Source organism: Lygodium microphyllum, chromosome 1 (assembly GCF_053477565.2).
Source record: "Lygodium microphyllum isolate KBCC chromosome 1, Lygodium_microphyllum_v1.1.10, whole genome shotgun sequence".
Lineage (NCBI taxonomy): Eukaryota > Viridiplantae > Streptophyta > Polypodiopsida > Schizaeales > Lygodiaceae > Lygodium > Lygodium microphyllum.
Genome location: NC_141135.1, coordinates 14,194,989 through 14,213,062, shown reverse-complemented (window position 1 = coordinate 14,213,062; position 18,074 = coordinate 14,194,989). Strand labels below are relative to the sequence as shown.

At 39.5% G+C, this 18,074-nt stretch overlaps 1 protein-coding gene across 3 annotated transcripts in view; it reads right to left on the bottom strand.

The window, feature by feature from the left end:
• Nucleotides 1–319: 319 nt before the first annotated feature.
• The window catches only part of ABCB29 (ABC2 homolog 12), a 90,580-nt gene continuing 72,825 nt past the window's right edge, over nt 320–18,074 (bottom strand). The window contains exons 9-10 of one of the 3 annotated variants that reach the window (XM_087670901.1): nt 1,026–1,155; nt 320–946 (exon numbers count right to left, since the gene is read on the bottom strand). In XM_087670901.1, coding sequence (XP_087527027.1) covers nt 800–946; nt 1,026–1,155 — 277 coding nt within the window. In that variant the 3' untranslated portion in view covers nt 320–799. Of the gene's footprint in view, nt 947–1,025; nt 1,156–2,220; nt 3,253–18,074 lie in introns of those variants that run through there. The other 2 variants (XM_087670968.1, XM_087671026.1) reach the window with 2 other exon arrangements.

Genomic DNA, 18,074 nt, shown 5'->3' with positions numbered 1-18,074 from the left:
CAAAGACATTGTAGCAAGACACGAGACACTCATCCCTCAATACATCAACAAAGTGACCCTAGACCACATCATAGCCGATATTATATGGTGACACTGAGATTCAAAGAGGAGCTATTATAGCTAGACATATTGTATATACGGTTTTAGACTTAGATATCTTTATATATTAGCCTTATCCTAGGATGCATTCTTTCTATATTTGTAGTTTTAGATCTTTATATGTTTATACTAGGATGCATTTTTCTCTCTTTCATAGTCAAATGACATTGGATACAAATGTATTTTGGTTTTATCTCATAGGTCACATTGGCCTTTTGCAAACATAAATATATATTCTTTCCTTCTTTTTACACATGCACGCACGTGCATGCACCTCTCTCTCTCTCTCTCTCTCTCTCTCTCTCTCTCTCTCTATACATACATGGATGCCTGCATACACACATGTATGTATGTATGTATGTATAAAATTGTTAGTCCTTGCTGTCATAATCATCCTTGGAAGGCACCTCTTAGCATTCAAAACATGGCTTTTCCCAAACCAAAATTTGTTGTGTGAGTGTTGCCTAAGTAGTTAGCCAAAGGGACTCGTGGCATTCTGATGTAATTTGAAATAAGAGAAAAGACTTTATTTCAATTCGAAAGTTCCTCGGCAAATCAATGCTAATTTTACACAATTTCCCTATTCATGAGCCATGGATGCTTTTGCAGTCTCCTTGGAAAAAGAGTTACTGGATGGGTAAAAGACGCTGGCACTGCTTAGAGTTAGATGCTGGATGCAAAGAAGAAACAGGACCATCCTTCATTTAAATTCATACAGTGATGCATATCGTCCCCCTTGAGCAAGGAGAGATAAGTGTGTCCCTTCCTCCACCACTCTCCCCTCATCCAACAGGAAAATCCTGTCTGCTTTCTGAATAGTTTCTAGCCGGTGTGCTATCACTAGTACCTGTGTTCCGACAGTAAAATATAGAACTTTAAACTCGATGAACACAAAGTATGGAAAGTAATATGTTTTGCGCACTCACCGTTCGACCCACCATAAGCTTTTCAAGCGCCTCTCTCACAAGCTGCTCTGAGATGTTATCCAAAGCTGAAGTGGCCTCGTCTAATATAAGGATCGAAGGTTGCTTATATATAGCTCTGGCTATAGATAGCCTGCCCAAAATTACAAAACACCCTACATTATATTTTAGGCCATGTGCTGACATTTTAGGACCGAAAATCATCAAACATGCACAGATAGTTTACTTAATTCCTACATAGAATGCCATTTGATCGAACGAGAAGCTATGCACTCTTCAATTGTACCCACCAGTCAAATGGTTGAGCCTAAGAATTGCAAGATAAGTCTGAGAATTAGCTGATATAAATAGCACCATTACTCTTCTCGACTAGCTACTTCCAACCCAAACCACAAAAACACATTTTGGACAAAAGAGCAAACCACAACGTTAGTGAGGGTCACAACCACGTGACTCAGGTCCAATGAAATTACCATGTGTAGATAGTGGAGGGTAAAATTTTCTGCACGATACAAGCTGGGTGCAAGTCCACTCATTTGAGGAAAACCTCCCCCTTGATCTCTCAAGAAACCCCAAATCCCCACAAAAGATCCATAGACAGCATGTCAGAGAACACACATCTTTTCTTTTGTTTCCTTTGGTGTTGCACTATGGGGAGTAAGACCCGACATAATCCGTCCCCACATAATCCGTTCCCTATACTTGTGACAGCCTATCATAAAGCATTGAATCTCTGTTGCCAAACTGGTTACAGATATATTTGCTGAGGCTTTCTTGATTCGATGAGGTCATCTCATTTCTTTGTTGTACAACAAGATGAAGTGAAAATTTCACAAGGCCTGGAGCAAGCAAGATACATACACAAACATAGCATAGCACAGTTCAATTAAACATGATGTGGAATAGCTTTGTATATATGACTTTAAACACAAAAGTCTGTGCAGGCATACAACACTATTATTCACTTTTTTGAGTAATTAGCATAGGCTATAAAAGCATTGTAAACATTGAAGGAGCTATTTCTCGCTTCATGGCCAGGGAACCAGCAGCCTGGACCATTGACATAGTCCGGACACTTTTTCTTGTCAGTCAAGGTCCATATTTCCTTGAAGCAATGCCAAAACTTTCAAGAATATCCTGTTTTGGACTTGCTCAGACTCCGGCTACTCAGCAACACTGGCTTTGGGATTACCCACAGCATAACGACTTGGAATGGACAGAATGGGAGCCATTCCCTCACGCACAAGGCCTGGGAATGTCTTCATTCCCAACAGGCATTCGCACATTCCAATACAGGGAACATTGTTGGGAACATTGGCGGTTGTACTCTCTAGCGGATCAGTGTGGTTGCATAACATCAAAAGCAATGTTTTTTTGACTCAAGCCCTTCACTAATACTTTCGAAGTCCTCTCGGCAGCTGTGGGTCACTAAGGATCATCCACTAAAAGCCCTTCAGTGACTTCTTGGAAAGTGATTTGAGGCCTCCTACATACCCGTTATGATAATCCTTTCTTCCAGTTCACATAATCTTGTCTTTTGCTGTAGGTCAACATCTCATGGCAATTTACCCCTGCACTCAAGGCATCTTTGGTGATGTTTTAACTTTTGAGAGACTTCTCAAGATACTTATTTTGGAGGACTTGCTCAGACTCAGCAACACTGGCTTTGGGATGACCCATTGCATAGCAACATGGAAGGGAGAGAACCGGAACCATTCCATCAGGTACAAGGACCAGCAATCTGTTCATACCCAACAGGCATTCTAACATTCTAATACAGCGAACGTTCTTCGAAACAAGACATACAATCATCGTCGTCGTCATCAAGACAATCTAAGTGCTCATCAAGAGATTATGAAGATGACTCCTCAAGATTGGATGGTAAGAGACTCTCATACCCATCCTCACTGATGAGGTTACCATCATCATCAAATGATGGCTCCCTAGGCAATGGCTCATAAGGCACGGGATGAGAGCTACTAGAACCCCGCCTTGCATGTGTCCTCAAACCACTCGAACCACCCCTCATCAATGTCAAAGACTGCCAAATGACCATGTCTCTACCGCTACCTACTCAAACTCCTCACCCATGAGCACGTTGATTACCACTGTCGGGAGTGTCAGGTACCATGAGCTCTCTATAGAGCTCCACAAAGATCAACTCCTCATCAACCTCCAGATGCACACTCCGAAGAGTGTGGCCCATCAACTTGAAGGTATCAACATTCACCTACACAATGCACATAAAGATTATAAATACTAAATTGTAAAGTATAAAGTTGAACATAACAAAGTTAAAACTTGACTTATCATTTTAGATGTATGAATCATGATTTATGGTTTCAGTGTTTACCTACTTTGGACCACCCATGCTAAGCGTGACCCTTATCATGCATAAGTTACTACGGCAATAGACTAGCTGCTCTAACCATCATGTGCTAAGTCGACTGTGAATCTTCGTGTGTATGATCATGTGCTAAGTCAACTGTGAATGTTCTTGTGTATGAGAGAATAGGCACTCTAGTTTCTCTAACATGCACCTAAAGAGCAATCTTGGGCAAGGCTTCTCATGGCAAATGCCACATGCTCTCTCTAATCTACTTAGAATTTAACCTCCTCTAAAAAATTTACCACCAAAAGAGAGGTTTCACAAGTGACTCTTTCCTCTCAGTTCCAACAAGTAGGAGAAGCAAATGCCACATGCCCTCTCTAATCTACTTAGCATTTAACCTCCTCTAGCATTCCATTGTGGTCATCCATGGGCAGCACATGAGTCAAATATGAAAGCTAGTCTGAACAGAGATCTCTACCATCCATGATCACTGGCACATTTTAGTCCGGATATACCAAAAATGGATGGGCTGGCTATACCTTGCTTATAGAGAATATGGGCGCTCCCTAGGTATAGATATCCGCAATTGGCATTGATTTCCTCCAAACAATTAGCAAAGAGTGGGGATACACATTGCTGGTATGCAAAGATGCAATCATGGTTCAAGACACATGAATTAGAGATGGATGCACTCCCACCACTCCAATATTAGATCTCATGCATAGAGCCGAATTAAGTCATCAAGGCAGATATTGCCAAGATTGATACAAATCATACATGAGTGCATCCCCTAGAGCCCCTTGGTACAAAGATGGCATAGTATTAGCATCATTTCTTGCATGTGTCAACAAAGGGATTCATTGTCAAGCCAACGTACATAGACATCCACCTCTCCAATGGGATATGTAGTGCTATTGGACAAATATAGACATCACCACACCAACTCAAGATTGAGACACGACAGTATACACATGTCTGGGGATGCATGCACCTACCAATTATGCCACCAAGAGGTTTAGTCTGAGGAGCACTTTATTTGTAGATGTATTGTATATTATGAGATCAAAGGGAGATTCATTGCCTTTTTTAGGAGGGGTTTGGGCCTCTCCATAGCATGATGGAGTATGAGGACCAAAGATGCCTAGGACTCTTCTAATTGTTCTTATTGGAGATCCGCACATACAGAGAGAAGCTTCTAAGGAGCAAGAAAAAAACAAAGATAGAGTTAATAAGCTAGCGGGTTCTTACAAAGCTTTTCAATACTAGCTCACTACATACTACTATTACAAATGCTGCCACTATAGTAGCACCACCACACCATCCACGAGTCAGAGGGGTCAAAGCAAACCAAGCAGCCACACTCCATAGAGCATAGCGCCCACCACCCCATCATCGTGCCTGACATCCTTACCTTCGACAAATTCGACCCGTCATTGCTCACCATCAAAGATGAAGTACCTCCCTTAGTAGACTCGATGTCTTGGACCACCCCATGACAGATATTCTTGCCTGGAGGAGGGTATATTGTTTGTAGAGAGTCATATTGATCAAGGTGGGATCCTACAAGTTGGCTAAAGAATCATTGAGGGATCATTTTGTACATGATGGTAGCCTGTACTTGCAATAGTCATAGTTAGTCATTTTCATTTGCATTGCTATTCTCCAATCAAGATGACATGGTTAGATGTACTCATTTCTTTGTCTCATAAGCTACTTTTTCTTTTTGGAGACATAAATATCTATTCTTTTTTTTTCGTAATGGGTTCGTAAATAAATCTCTCTTTTTTTTTCGTAAAAAAAATAAATCTCTCTCTCTCTCTCTCTCTCTCTCTCTCTCTCTCTCTCTCTCTCTCTCTCTCTCTCTCTCTCTCTCTCTCTCTCTAATCAATTAATTTATGGGCCAAAGTGACTAAACAAACACAAGCGCAAGTAAAGGAAACTTTGCAATGGATTGACATGATTAAAAATAAAAAAATGTCGCCTATCCATAAAGTGAAGATCATGAATGTCACTCTTGAGAAAGAGGCAAATCGCATAGTGCACACTTTACGAGTAGTGGGATGAGCTAAGAAGGACACCTTGCAAGAAGATGCAAAAGCACTTGCAGAAAAAATTAGGTATAGATAATGCACCAATTATGGATGCATGATGTGTAGATACAATGAAGGTCTTAATTCTTAGGTTTGAGGAAATGGAAAAGAAGAGGGCTTTCTTGTCCAAGAGGAAAGCCTTAAAAGGGGAGAAGATATACCTAGATAAAGACCTCACTCAAGTCCAAGTGGCACATAGAAAAGAGCATATGCCTTGACTCATCAAAGCTCGTAAGAAGGGGAAATTTGCAATGTATCGTGATGGACAAGTGATTATAATTTATTATCAATTGTCAGTCCCAATGAGGTGGGCGGCCCATGAGACCAGTATGGAATTGTAATGGATCTCTCCAAACAGATGCTAGTTATTTTGAGAATACTTTCAAAATGTAGATATTGCTATGTATATTGAGACACACCAATGCAATGGTAGACATTTACCAGAGGTACGAGGATGAAGATGGGAGTGAGTTTTTCATCCCTAGTAATGCATAACAAGGGGGACCACAAGATCTAGAGGACCAGTCGTACTATTCACGGAGGAGCTTCATTTGGTAAGATGATGAGTATCATGAGACACGGTCCATAGACCAAGTTAAAGCATGAGATAGCTACCAGAGATTTTACACACAGGCAAGCTCAATTGGTCTCTTGATGCGTAGTACAAAGAAAGAAAGGAGCATATTTTGCCAAGTTGGAGGCAAAGATATACCAATTGTTTTGGGGCAAGACAGTTTCTCCCAAGAGGGCATGGGAGATGTTTCAAGAAAGGCATTTGGGCACCCCAATCACAACACCAGAGGCATGGTACAAGTACACAAAGAATCTCTATGATGTAGAAAGCCAACCCCCTATGTTCCCCCCCAAGGGCCCCATCCATCTTATAACCCATACTTTACTATAACCCATACTTTACTATAGGGATGGTGATAGATGCAATTTGTAGACTGTAGAATGGAAAGGCACAAGGCATGATGGCCTCGTTGGATGATGTTTTATATATGCATGTAAGTTCTTGCTCCCTTCTTGATGCACATTTTCAATTGAGGCATGTGTGTGGGCTTTTCGACAAGTTGGGCAAAGCATACCATTGTACCACTCTTTAAGAGTGGGGACAATATGGTAGTGGAGGATTATAGGACAATCATAATTGATCACTACTTGGCCAAGATATATGGCTGCATTTAAGAGCATGAGCTTAGCATATGGGCAAGGAGACACGGGTATAGAGCACATGGGCAAGCAAGCTTCAAGAGAGGATTCACGATACTTGATCATATATTGACCCTCAAAGCTATTAGAGGAAGGTATTATGGATTTTCACAAAGCATTCAATATTATGCCCCAAGCCAGGCTCATGCAACGACTACAGGATATTGACACTCCAAAATATCTACAATATGGGGTTTATGCCTTGTATGAGTTCGTGACAAGGAGAGTGCGGACTCCAAGAGGGCTTTCTGATATGATGGAAATACTATTGGGGTGAAGTAGGGATATCCACTTTTGTCTACTCTCTTAGGTATTTATGTTGATGAGCTCTTAGATTATGTCGATAGGTTAGGAGAACCAAGTAAAATATTTCCCTAGGATCCAACCTACATACAAGACACGACATAAGCCATATCCACAAATAATAGGGATTGGACATCAAACACCTCCCAGCCATAGAACCAAATGGGCTCACCTCTGAGCCTAGGAGCCAACAATACTCTAGGTCACAACCACATCCTAAGGATTAGCATCCCATACCACCAACCCACACCATCCCAATGTACGAAGGCATCAACACCAACATGCCAAGAGTCCAAGAGTTGTGATCACATAATGAAATGTGCAGAATAGGACCTTGAGTCCTATAAATAGGACTCGTTTACCCTAGCCCCAAAGTGCCCTTAGTGCTTTTGCACTAAGTCACTTCATGAGCACTGTGACCAATGCTACTAGTGGCCATTCAAATGTCTAAGGATGTAACACTTCTGCCCTTATGAATGGTTGCTATCCTTAGTAGTATCCTCAAGAATGAAGTGAGAAAAACGACTATAATCCGAATAGACAATCCGATGGGATCATTTAGTCCTAAGGTCAAGAACCAATTCGGATTGAAGCAGAACGTAGCAAGCAGTATCCTTGAGACACACGACTTCCTCAATCAGAATAATCAATTTATCTTGTCTCAATCGTTCTTTCAAATGACTCACGTGGAACCTGAGGTAAACCGGGATTTTCGAAGTTAAATCCAACTCATGGGATATACTACTTATCTTCTTGGTAATCTAGAAAGGACCACAATATCTCAAAGACAATTTATAGTACTTGTCAGTAGTCATTGAATCAGAGTCCTTTGGAACTCTAAGTTAAACCAACATGCCCACTTGGAGCTCTTGAGGAGTATGATATTGGTTAGTATAAAACATAGCATGATCCTTGGTTGTTTTAATGCTTTCCTTGGCAATCGTCAACATCTCCTACATATCATACAAGAAGTCAACTATGGACTACATTTTCACCTCCCCTGAGCTTTATGGCAATTGGTGGTTTTAGCTCATTACCGTACATAAGCATAAATGGGCTATAACCAATAACGGAATGCTTACTACTATTATAAACAAACTCAATGTAAGGAAGATAATACTCCCAATCATGCTGTCTACCGAAGATATGCGCACAGAGCATATCCTCCATGGTGTGATTTGTCCTTTCAATCTATCCATCAGTTTTAAGATATTTCGGAGGACAACATGAACAATCAAGTTTCCAATTTTTGAAAAACCGTTTGCCACAAATGGCCAGTGAACTTAGAATTCAAATCACTGACTATTTCATTGGGCAAACTATAAAGCCTATAAAGATATTCAACAAAGAGACCAGCCAATTTGTGGCTTTTTACGATCATCTTTATAGACATAAATCAAGCCATTTCCGTCAGTCAGTCGACGATAATCCAAATTATATCATAATCTCAATTTGTATAAGGCAATCTTACTACAAGATCAATAGAAATGCTACTCCAATTTCTATCAAGAATTTGTAAACAATACAACATCCCTACATATCTATGCCATTTAGTTTTATTAAGCTAACATTACGAACACTTATTCACACAATCATAGTCCTAATATGCGTCCAATAAAAGTAGTGACTAACCAACGCCAAAGTCCAATGTACGCCAAGGTATCCAACACTCAATACATTGTGACACTCGTATAAAAAAAATTTACAAGTATCCTGATCACACAGACACATTGCCTTGTTTAAAAAGTAATTCATTACGAATGAAATACTTTTCTGCCATCTTTCTCTCAATAGCTAGCTTTCAAGTGTCCAAATCCCTCTTGAACTTAATGCCAAATCTTACCAAAATATAGATCATTTTGACAACACCCTTTGAGAGAGAGAAATCAGTCAAGATTTCGGAAAAGGATAAGGCATTAACTTCAAAAATTTAACTAAGGGCATTGGCAACCATATTAGTTGTGCCCTTTCTATAACGAATTTTGAAGTCAAACTTTTGCATAAGCTCCACTCATCTCACCTTGCGGTCCCAAAGATCAAGCCGATCACAAATGTATTTTAATAAATGGTAGTCCATCCAAATAATAAACCAAACACCGTACAAATAATGACACTATCCTTTAAATGCATAAATGACCACTAATAATTCCTTCTCTTAGGTGATATAGCATGTTTGGACATCAGTGAGCTTACAATTCTCAAATGCGATAGGTCAATCATCCTAATAAATGACAATATTTAAAGTATTATCACTCCTGTCCATATGAACCTCAAAAGGTTTATTTGGATTGATAATCTGTACCAGCGGTATAGTAATAAGCAATCGTTTCAATATTTAAAAACATTGATCGAGAGCTCACTACCGACAGACTTAACGTGCTTCTTCTTGCTTTAAATACCCTTATTCAAACATGTCAAGGGTTCAATAGTATGAGCATAGTCCTTTATGAGCTTCCAAAAAAATCCAATGAAACCTACAAAAGATTTTATTTGTCTTATAATCCCCAAAATGGGCCAATCAAGTACTACTTGAACCTTTCCGAGATCAATCCAAATGCCATCAATGAAGATGATATGACCAAGATATGACAGCTACGTGTGAAAAAATTCAGCTGTGTAAAAAAATTTGCATATAGATAGTTTCACAAACAATTGCTCTCGTCTTAAGAGACGTAAAACAATGTGCAAATATTTCACTTGTTCCTCCAATAACTTACTATAAATAAGGATGTCGTCGAGAAAAACAACTATCCACTTTTCAAGATTAGACAAAATAAGTCATTTATCATCTACTAAAAAGTTACAAGAGCATTGGTTAATATAGCAAGTAGGACCAAAAATGGATAATGTCCATACTGCATTCGAAACACAATTTTCAAAACATTCTTTGAAACTATTTGTATTTGATAATGACCGAACCTAATATCAATTTTGGTAAAATTATCGTACATCACAAAGTCGATCTATGAGGTCATCCATCCTAGGTCACGGATACTTATTCTTAATAGTCATCTTATTAAGACCTTTATACTCCACACAGAAATATATTGTCATCTTTCTTTTTTGCATGAAAAACAAGTGCATCCCATCGAGACTTGGCTCAATAAAATCCTTAGCTAAATATAGGACACTACTAGCAAAAGGGGCATGCGTGCACAAGACACGTGTTGCAGGTGATGTGTATAATAACAAGATATGTTTCTTGTCCGGTACTCATGCTCGAATTTTTTGCATTGAAGTGATTTTAAACTTCCTACTACTCTTAATCATTACCATTGTTCTAGTCTTAGGAAACTCATTGCCTATACTAAGACATGGGAAATGGAGCATAATGGCAACAAATCATTTTCACAAGTCCAAGTCACCAATAGCAATCAATCATATCAGTGACGAAGTTGCAAACACAAATCACAATCTAAAAATGCGCAAACTATTAAAAGCTTGGGGACAATCGCAAGGTAAGCAAACACTATTCCTAATAGATCTGAAAGCGAATGAAAACTTCATTCTCTTGAAGTTGACTAAAGAGATTGGATTAAGAAATGAAGAGATGGAGATTCCAAATGAAGTTTGCCAAGCTTTAAAGTTGAAATACTGATGAAAGTAACAAAGTGAAGACCGTAATGCTCTACATTCATAAGCTGAAATTTCAAATCCAAGGCTATAAGATGAAGATACCTTCTATATTACAGATCTTAATGGTGTGATGTAATTCTTGATATGACTTGGATCATAGGGTAGAGCCAACCATCTTCTCTCAAAAGAAAAAGGTAGAACTCACCAACAAAGGTAAGAAGTATGAGATTCATGAGTATTTGGAGAAATTATATCTATGGTAAGTCATATGTGAGTTTCTCTGGAAATTAAGGATTGTATTCAATGTTCTTTGCTTTATGTCAATGACATGAAAGATAACATGAGTGCTAAAAATCAAGACCAACTTAGACTCTTGGAAAAATATAAAGATTGTTTTCTGGAATATCTTTCTTATCAACTTCCCCTAGAAAGGCGAGAAAACTACCATATTGATATTATTCCAAGCAATTCTCCTCTAAATATAATTTTGTTCAGTAATTTTTATTGTTCGAAAGAAAAATGGAAATTCAAAATGTGTATTGATTATTGAGTCCTCAACAAAATCATTGTAAAGAATTGATTTCCTATTCCCAAAATTGATGACACTATGGATTGTCTAGGAGGCTCAAAGATTTTCAATCATATTAATCTAAAGAGTTGTTATCACCAAATTAAAATAATACCACAAGATATGCACAAAACGACTTTTTGAACTTCATGTAATCTTGATGAATTCTCAATGGTTTCTTTTGGATTAACTAATGGAACATACTACAATCACCTTCAATTGAATGATAGAGCATATTTTAAGAGATCGTCGATAATATATCAATACTTTCTTTGATGATATTTTTGTTTTTAGCAAGAATGAAAAAAAGCATCGTAAACACCTATAGATTATTCTACAACTGCTTCAATAAAATAAACTCTTGATAAATTATAAAACGAGTAAATTTTTCATACATGAAATAAATTATATTGAACATGTCATTCCTTTTAAATTCAAATGATCTTGAAAGCATAATGATAATTCAAGATTTGGCCTATCTTCGTAATATACGTAAGCTGCGATCTTTTCTTGGCTTATGCTCCTATTACCACCACTTTATCAAGCATTTTGCACATATGGCTTCTCCTCTTCATAACCTAACAAATAATGAGAGTTTGTTCCAATGGAGTAAAAAAAAGAATACAATCTTTACAAAGCTAAACAAAGCTCTCAATTCTGGACCTATTCTTATCATTCTAGATTTTGTCCAAGCTATTCGTGATGGAAGGAGATGCTTGCAATAATTGTATTGATATAGTGTCAAATTAAAAAGACTGTGTCATAGCCTTTGAACAATATTATTTAAATAATGTGAAAAAATAGTATGGCATTTATAAAAAGGTGGTTTATGCTTTGATTCAAGAATTGTGTGATTTTCGTAATGTACGTGAGGTGTGATCTTTTCTTGGCTTATGCTCCTATTACCACCGCTTTATTGGGCATTTTACACATATGACTTTTCCTCTTTATGACCTAATAAATAATGAAAACTCCTTCCAATGGAAAAAGAAAGAAAACAATCTTAACAAATCTAAAAATAGCTCTCAATTTCGAACCTATTCTTATCATTTTGGGTTTGGTAGAGCTATTCGTGATGGAAGGAGATGCTTGTGACGATTGTATTGGTGTAGTGTCAAATCAAGAAGACTATGCTATAGCCTTTGAAAACTGTCATTAAATTATGTGAAAAAAAAATATGACATTTATGAAAAGAAGTTCTTAGTTGTGGTTCATGCTTTGATGATATGAAAGCATTATCTTTTGATAATAAGACCTTATGAAAATTGATCATCAAAGTTTAAAATATTTTAAGACTCAAAAGCATTTGCAAGAGAAACATGCAAGATGATATCTATGAGTCATTTTCAAATTACACACTCTAAAAAAATCTAATATAATTACTGATACGCTTTCTAGAGTGTCTCGCATTGTAACTATTATTGTTACTCATTATAAAGATTTCCAAGTAATAAAAAGCACTTATAACTAAGATGCTAATTTTGCAACAATTTGGGCAAATTTACAACAACAATGTTCTCATCTAGATTATTTATAAAAGATTATTATCTTCTCATGAATAATTGTATTTGTGTCACTCTTTCTATTCAACAAAAAGTCCTTAAAGAAAGTCACAAATCTCCTTGTATAAGACATAAAGGAACAACAACTACTTTAAGTGCAATTAAATATTTTTTTTGTTGGCAAACATTACAAAGAGACATGCACAACTTCCTTTAAACTTGTTTAGCATATCAAAAATCCAAATATGATAAAAAGGAAACTCCAAGATTACTGCAATCTCTTCCAATGCTTGATACTCCATGAGAATCTATCATGATGGATTCTATCTCGAGTATTTCAAGAACACCTTAAGATCATGATATGATTTAGGTCATAATTGATAGATTCAATGAGCAATTACATCTTCTTCTATGTCATAAAACATTGAGAGATCCCAAGTTAATAAGTAACTTTTAACGTCTTATTTCACAACTTCAAAACCACTTTAAAGTTATTCTCATCTTTTCATCCTTAAACTAACAACCAAACAGAGATGATAAATCCCACTCTTTTGAATATGTTGAAAGCTTATATTAGTAAACGTAAGTCACAATGGAAAAATTATCTTCCATTGCTGGTATTTGCTTACAATAATACAATACCAGGGTTATATTCCATATGTACATGGAACGTTCCATACAGTTCCATATCATACAAACGTTCCATCCAATCCCCTGCAGTGATACATGTATTCTTGCATCCACGCAACAGATTGGACCGTTACAAACAGCGTGCGAATTCAAACTTCTACTTGTTTTTTCTTGTTGTTGCACGTAAATGTTGGCTAATGGAAATTCTACAATTTTTTAAAGTTGTCCTCCTCTTTCTAACTTCTCCTCTCCTCTCCCTCACCTCAACCCACTATAAATTACAACTCCCCATTCTCACCATTTCATCCAAATCAACGTCCTTCTTCAATCTTTCCCTCTTGAGCTCAAGCTTGAAGTACCTTCAATACCTTCTTTTCCTCTTGAGTCTTCTCCCCCTCTCCTATCACTATCCCTTTTTCTCTTCCTCTCCCTTTCCCTCACCTTCTCTTTCTCTCCTTTTACTCTACTTCTCTGCCGCTTCTCCTCAAGAGAAGGTAGTTCCCCCGATATAGAAGTGGATGCTTCAAAACGCCTTGTTCTATACCTTCCATGCGCCTCAACTATCTCGAGCTCCACTACCACCATTGGAAGCAAAAGGCCATGTAGGCAAGTCTCACTATAAGAGGCTAGGGGTGGTGTTTCCAAAGAGGCAAACAAATGCAGAGATCGAGATTCCACGCACTATCATTGAGTGCAATCTCCCATTCCACTTGCTTTGAGTCAATAGATGGAACAGAATTATCAAAGCCATTGCTGCGGTTGGTTCATGCAAGGGGTGGTATGGTATCGCCTACAATGATATGCGGACGAAGAAGCTTGATGAGAGAGAGAGAGAGAGAGAGAGAGAGTATATTAACGTGTCTAAAAGGCCAATGTGGCCTATGAGACCAAAGCAATACATACAATGATGGTGTGTTTCTCATCTGGAACGAGAAAAATATGAAAAACATGCCTATAAGACTGGAAAAAAATGAAATAGTGTCCTATAAAAGGGAAACATGTCAGTGATCTAAAAGTGAGAGTAGAGAAAGGAAAACTCTCCATCAATGATATGTCTATTCTCTAAGGAGGTGTATCTCTGCATGGCTGAGGCGTCTCAGCATCTGTCTCCTGTGGCGCTCAATTATAGCTTTAATTTTTCTGTGGTGTGGATGTCTAGGCCTTTGTCCGGGTGGACGTGGGCACCTAGACCGGCTAAGTGCCACTACTCTATCCAAAGGGACACCTACAGAAGATGAGGTCCAATGATGATGTACTCCTGTAGGCTGTGTGGAAGTAGTAGTGGTATCTGCCATACTCTGTCGTGTATCAGTGAAAAAGTCAGTGATTGCTCTCTATCTATGTGAGCCGAGCTGTGGGGGCCTCCTACTCCGTAGAATTGTTGCTCTGCGCCTCTGGAGCTCCAAGAGGAAGAATCCCAAGAATCTCTGATCCTCAACTGCATGATCCGTCTCAGGGGTCCAAAACCCTCTCGAAACAGACAGTGGTATCTACCTCTTATGTCATAATATACAGTGCATCGGCAGATGTAGTATTCCTCTGTCTCTGGCTCTCTGTCGCATAGTGGGCATATGTATTCTTCTGTCTGTATACCCTCCCATTTGCCTGTCTCAATCCTCAGGTGGTAGCATGAGGTGCGGATCTGACCAATAACTGTGCGTAGTCCATGAGGCAGCTGTGTGTCCATGTAATTGGGTCGGGTGATGAAACCATCCTCAGATACCTAAAAGAAGTGGGTCTGGTAGTGTGCCATCCTCATGCCATGGAGGGAGGGGGGTTGGATCCAGGTCTTCTCCATATCTAACTTCAGTATGTCTGCTTTGATCACATGGTTAAGCTCTGATCGGCTTAAGTCAAGTGTAGGGCAATCCAGGCTATAGTCAAAGGGGGGCAGTCTGTCAATCTGCAGCCCATGTAGACTCATCCATGTACTCATCTGAGCATACCAACAGTGTCTGTCACCGTCTGCTACTAGTTGTCTAGAAGAGGCCAGGGCTAGCCGTGGGTATCTATCTTGGGGGAGCTCCTATAGTCTATGTATGAAAGTCACTACCTGGACCAAGGCCTCAGCCACCATGAGTGATGCTCCCAACTCAGCTCTGATAATCTCATGTGGGATCGAGCTCTTCGCTCGTATCATACGTGAGATCATCATGACCAGTGGTCTTTCCATATGCTCCCATCCGTCATAGTATTCCTTCTCTGGTCCATCCTGGTCTCCCAAAGGCTCTCTCCTCGTATGAAAGAGACTCGGACCCCAAATAGCTGCCCCATATAGGAGTGTGGGTGTAACCAGGGTGTCAAAAAGCCACAGTTTGGTCCGCGGCTCATGAAATTGTATGTGAGCACATTGCCTCTCCAATGCACCTAAGGCTGCATATGCTTTTGCCAAATGAGCCTCTGATGTCTCTCTCCAAGAGAACAGTGGTCCCTTCAATGTGAACCCCAAATAGACATACTGCCTAACCATCTCCACTGGCTCTCCATCAAAAGTAAACTGGTGCTCAGCTTTTGTCATCCAAGCAGCTGAAGTGTTAAATACCATAACTTTAGTTTTCCCAAGGTTCACCTTAAGATCTCTATCTCTGCAAAAAGCTGATAATGCATCCAAGTGTCTATTTAGTCCCTTAGGTGAGTCAGATATAAGTACAATATCATCGGCATAAAGCAGTAATGGTATCAGCACTCCAGCTAGGCTGGCTCCGGCCCCACCAATCCTATCCACATATTCTGAAATTTCATCTATATACAGCCCAAATAGTGTCGGTGAAAGTGGACAGCCTTGTTTCATCCCAATGGTGCTATTGACTATATCTGAGATGCCCTCAGGTGTTCGTACTCTGCCCGTCACTATCTCATACAAGGCATAGATACTCCACTATGTCTCTACGGGCACATCAATGTTTTGCATTCTTCTCATGAGTCTAGCACGTGGCACTGTATCAAAGGCCTTGCGAAAGTCCACAAAACAGCAATAGATCTTTTTCTTGAATGCCTTGCCTTCTTCGATGATTGCCCTCAATGTAAAGATATGGTCTAGAGTTGTATATCCCCTCCTGAAGCCAGCCTGGCCTTTTGATCTCAGGCCATGCATCTCGGCCTATTCACTCAATGCTTGTTCCACGATAGAGCCATATATCTTGGCCAACATGTGTCCAATCATGATAGTTCGGTAGTTACTAGGTTGTGAGGGGTCTCCACTCTTAAAGAGCGGCACAATAATATGGTCTGACCAACAGGTTGGAAATCCCTCACAAACTGCCCTATTAAAGATGTGAGCCAGCGTTGGTGCCAAAATATCACAGGCATGCGTGAAGTGTTCAGCCACTAAACCATCATGATCTTGGGCTCTTCCATTTTTCAGTTTCCATATGGCATTCCTCACTTTTTTTTCTGTGAAAAATCTGCAATTTGCTGGTCTTGAGGTTGAGGGGAGTGGCATAGGCTCTTGGCCAAGAATATCATAGAGTGTGCAAGCATATCCATGCCAAGCATCCGGTCTAGTAATTTGTAGGGGTGGCTGGTTCTCGTGCATCTTTTTCCATGCTCTCTTGCTGTCCTGCCCCAAGAACATGGAATACATTTCTGTTTCTAGTCTGCTCAGGTATTCCCGCTTCTTTTTGCGTACCAACCGTCTGAAGAGTGTTCGAGCATGCTTATGTGTACATATGCCAAGTGCCATCTCTTGCTGAAAACGTGCTCATGTCTCTCTGCACTCATCATCATACCAGCCATTCTGTGGGGCATTACCTCGTGGAGGTTTATCTGACGGTGTAGTGTGTGGGAAAGCGTATGCTACTGAAGTGTGTATTATCACGGCCAACTGTCTTGTAAACTCATCCAGAGAGGCCTGTGTGTCTAGCTCCCTCAATGCATCTCACATAGTAGTGCTGTATATGTGTGAGGTCGCTTCCACAAAATCATAGCATAGTAATTTTGGTATGTGTGGCTGTGCTTCATGTATATGCCCATATTGCATTGTGAAAGCTAGAATAGCATGGTCTGCTACTAATCCAATTGGTCTGTCTGAGATTTCAAAGCTTTTTATGTCAGGTAGCAAGTTGGGTGATCCAATCAAATAGTCCACTGTGCTTGACCCTTTCTTGTTATTCCAACATGTGAAGCCATTAGATCTTGGCCACTGTGGTAGCCCGTTAAGGATGGCCAAACCATGTGCACTTACTTCCCAATGCCAGTAGGTGTGTTCCATATTCTGTTATCTCTCTATCTTGGGCTGATCTAACTAATCCCACTTCATCTAATGCAATATCTCTGAACATCTCATCACTAGAAAGTAGATTGGTTGTTTCCTATGCGTGCATTCAAGTCTCCTGCTAGTAGAACATCCCCAATTCTCATGTATCTCATTATGTCCTCATATAGTGGTGTATACGGGGATGCCTCTTTAGGGGCAAACTTAGAGTATGCAGGGGGAAAATAGCATATGACAATATACATGTCTCGAGTTCTGCTTGTACGTAACCTGATCCACATGTATCTTGCCTCTACATCTCTATGTACCACTTGGACTGTATCTCGGAGCTCTTCTCTAAATAGAATTGCCACACCTCCTGATCCCTTGTCCCTCCAGGCAGCCTAGGCTGAGGGCAATATACACTTTCCCATCTATATCCATATACATCAGGTAGACGGCTGTCTTTACATTGATGTGTCTCAGTATACATAGCAATGTCTATCCCTTTGAAAGTATCCTCAAAATAACCTGTATTTGTCTTAAGGGAGCCATTGCAATTCCACAGTGTGAACTTCAGGGTCTCATAGGCCGCGCACCGTCATGCCGTCCTTTTCTCTGTAATGATGACTCTTCCATCTCTATAT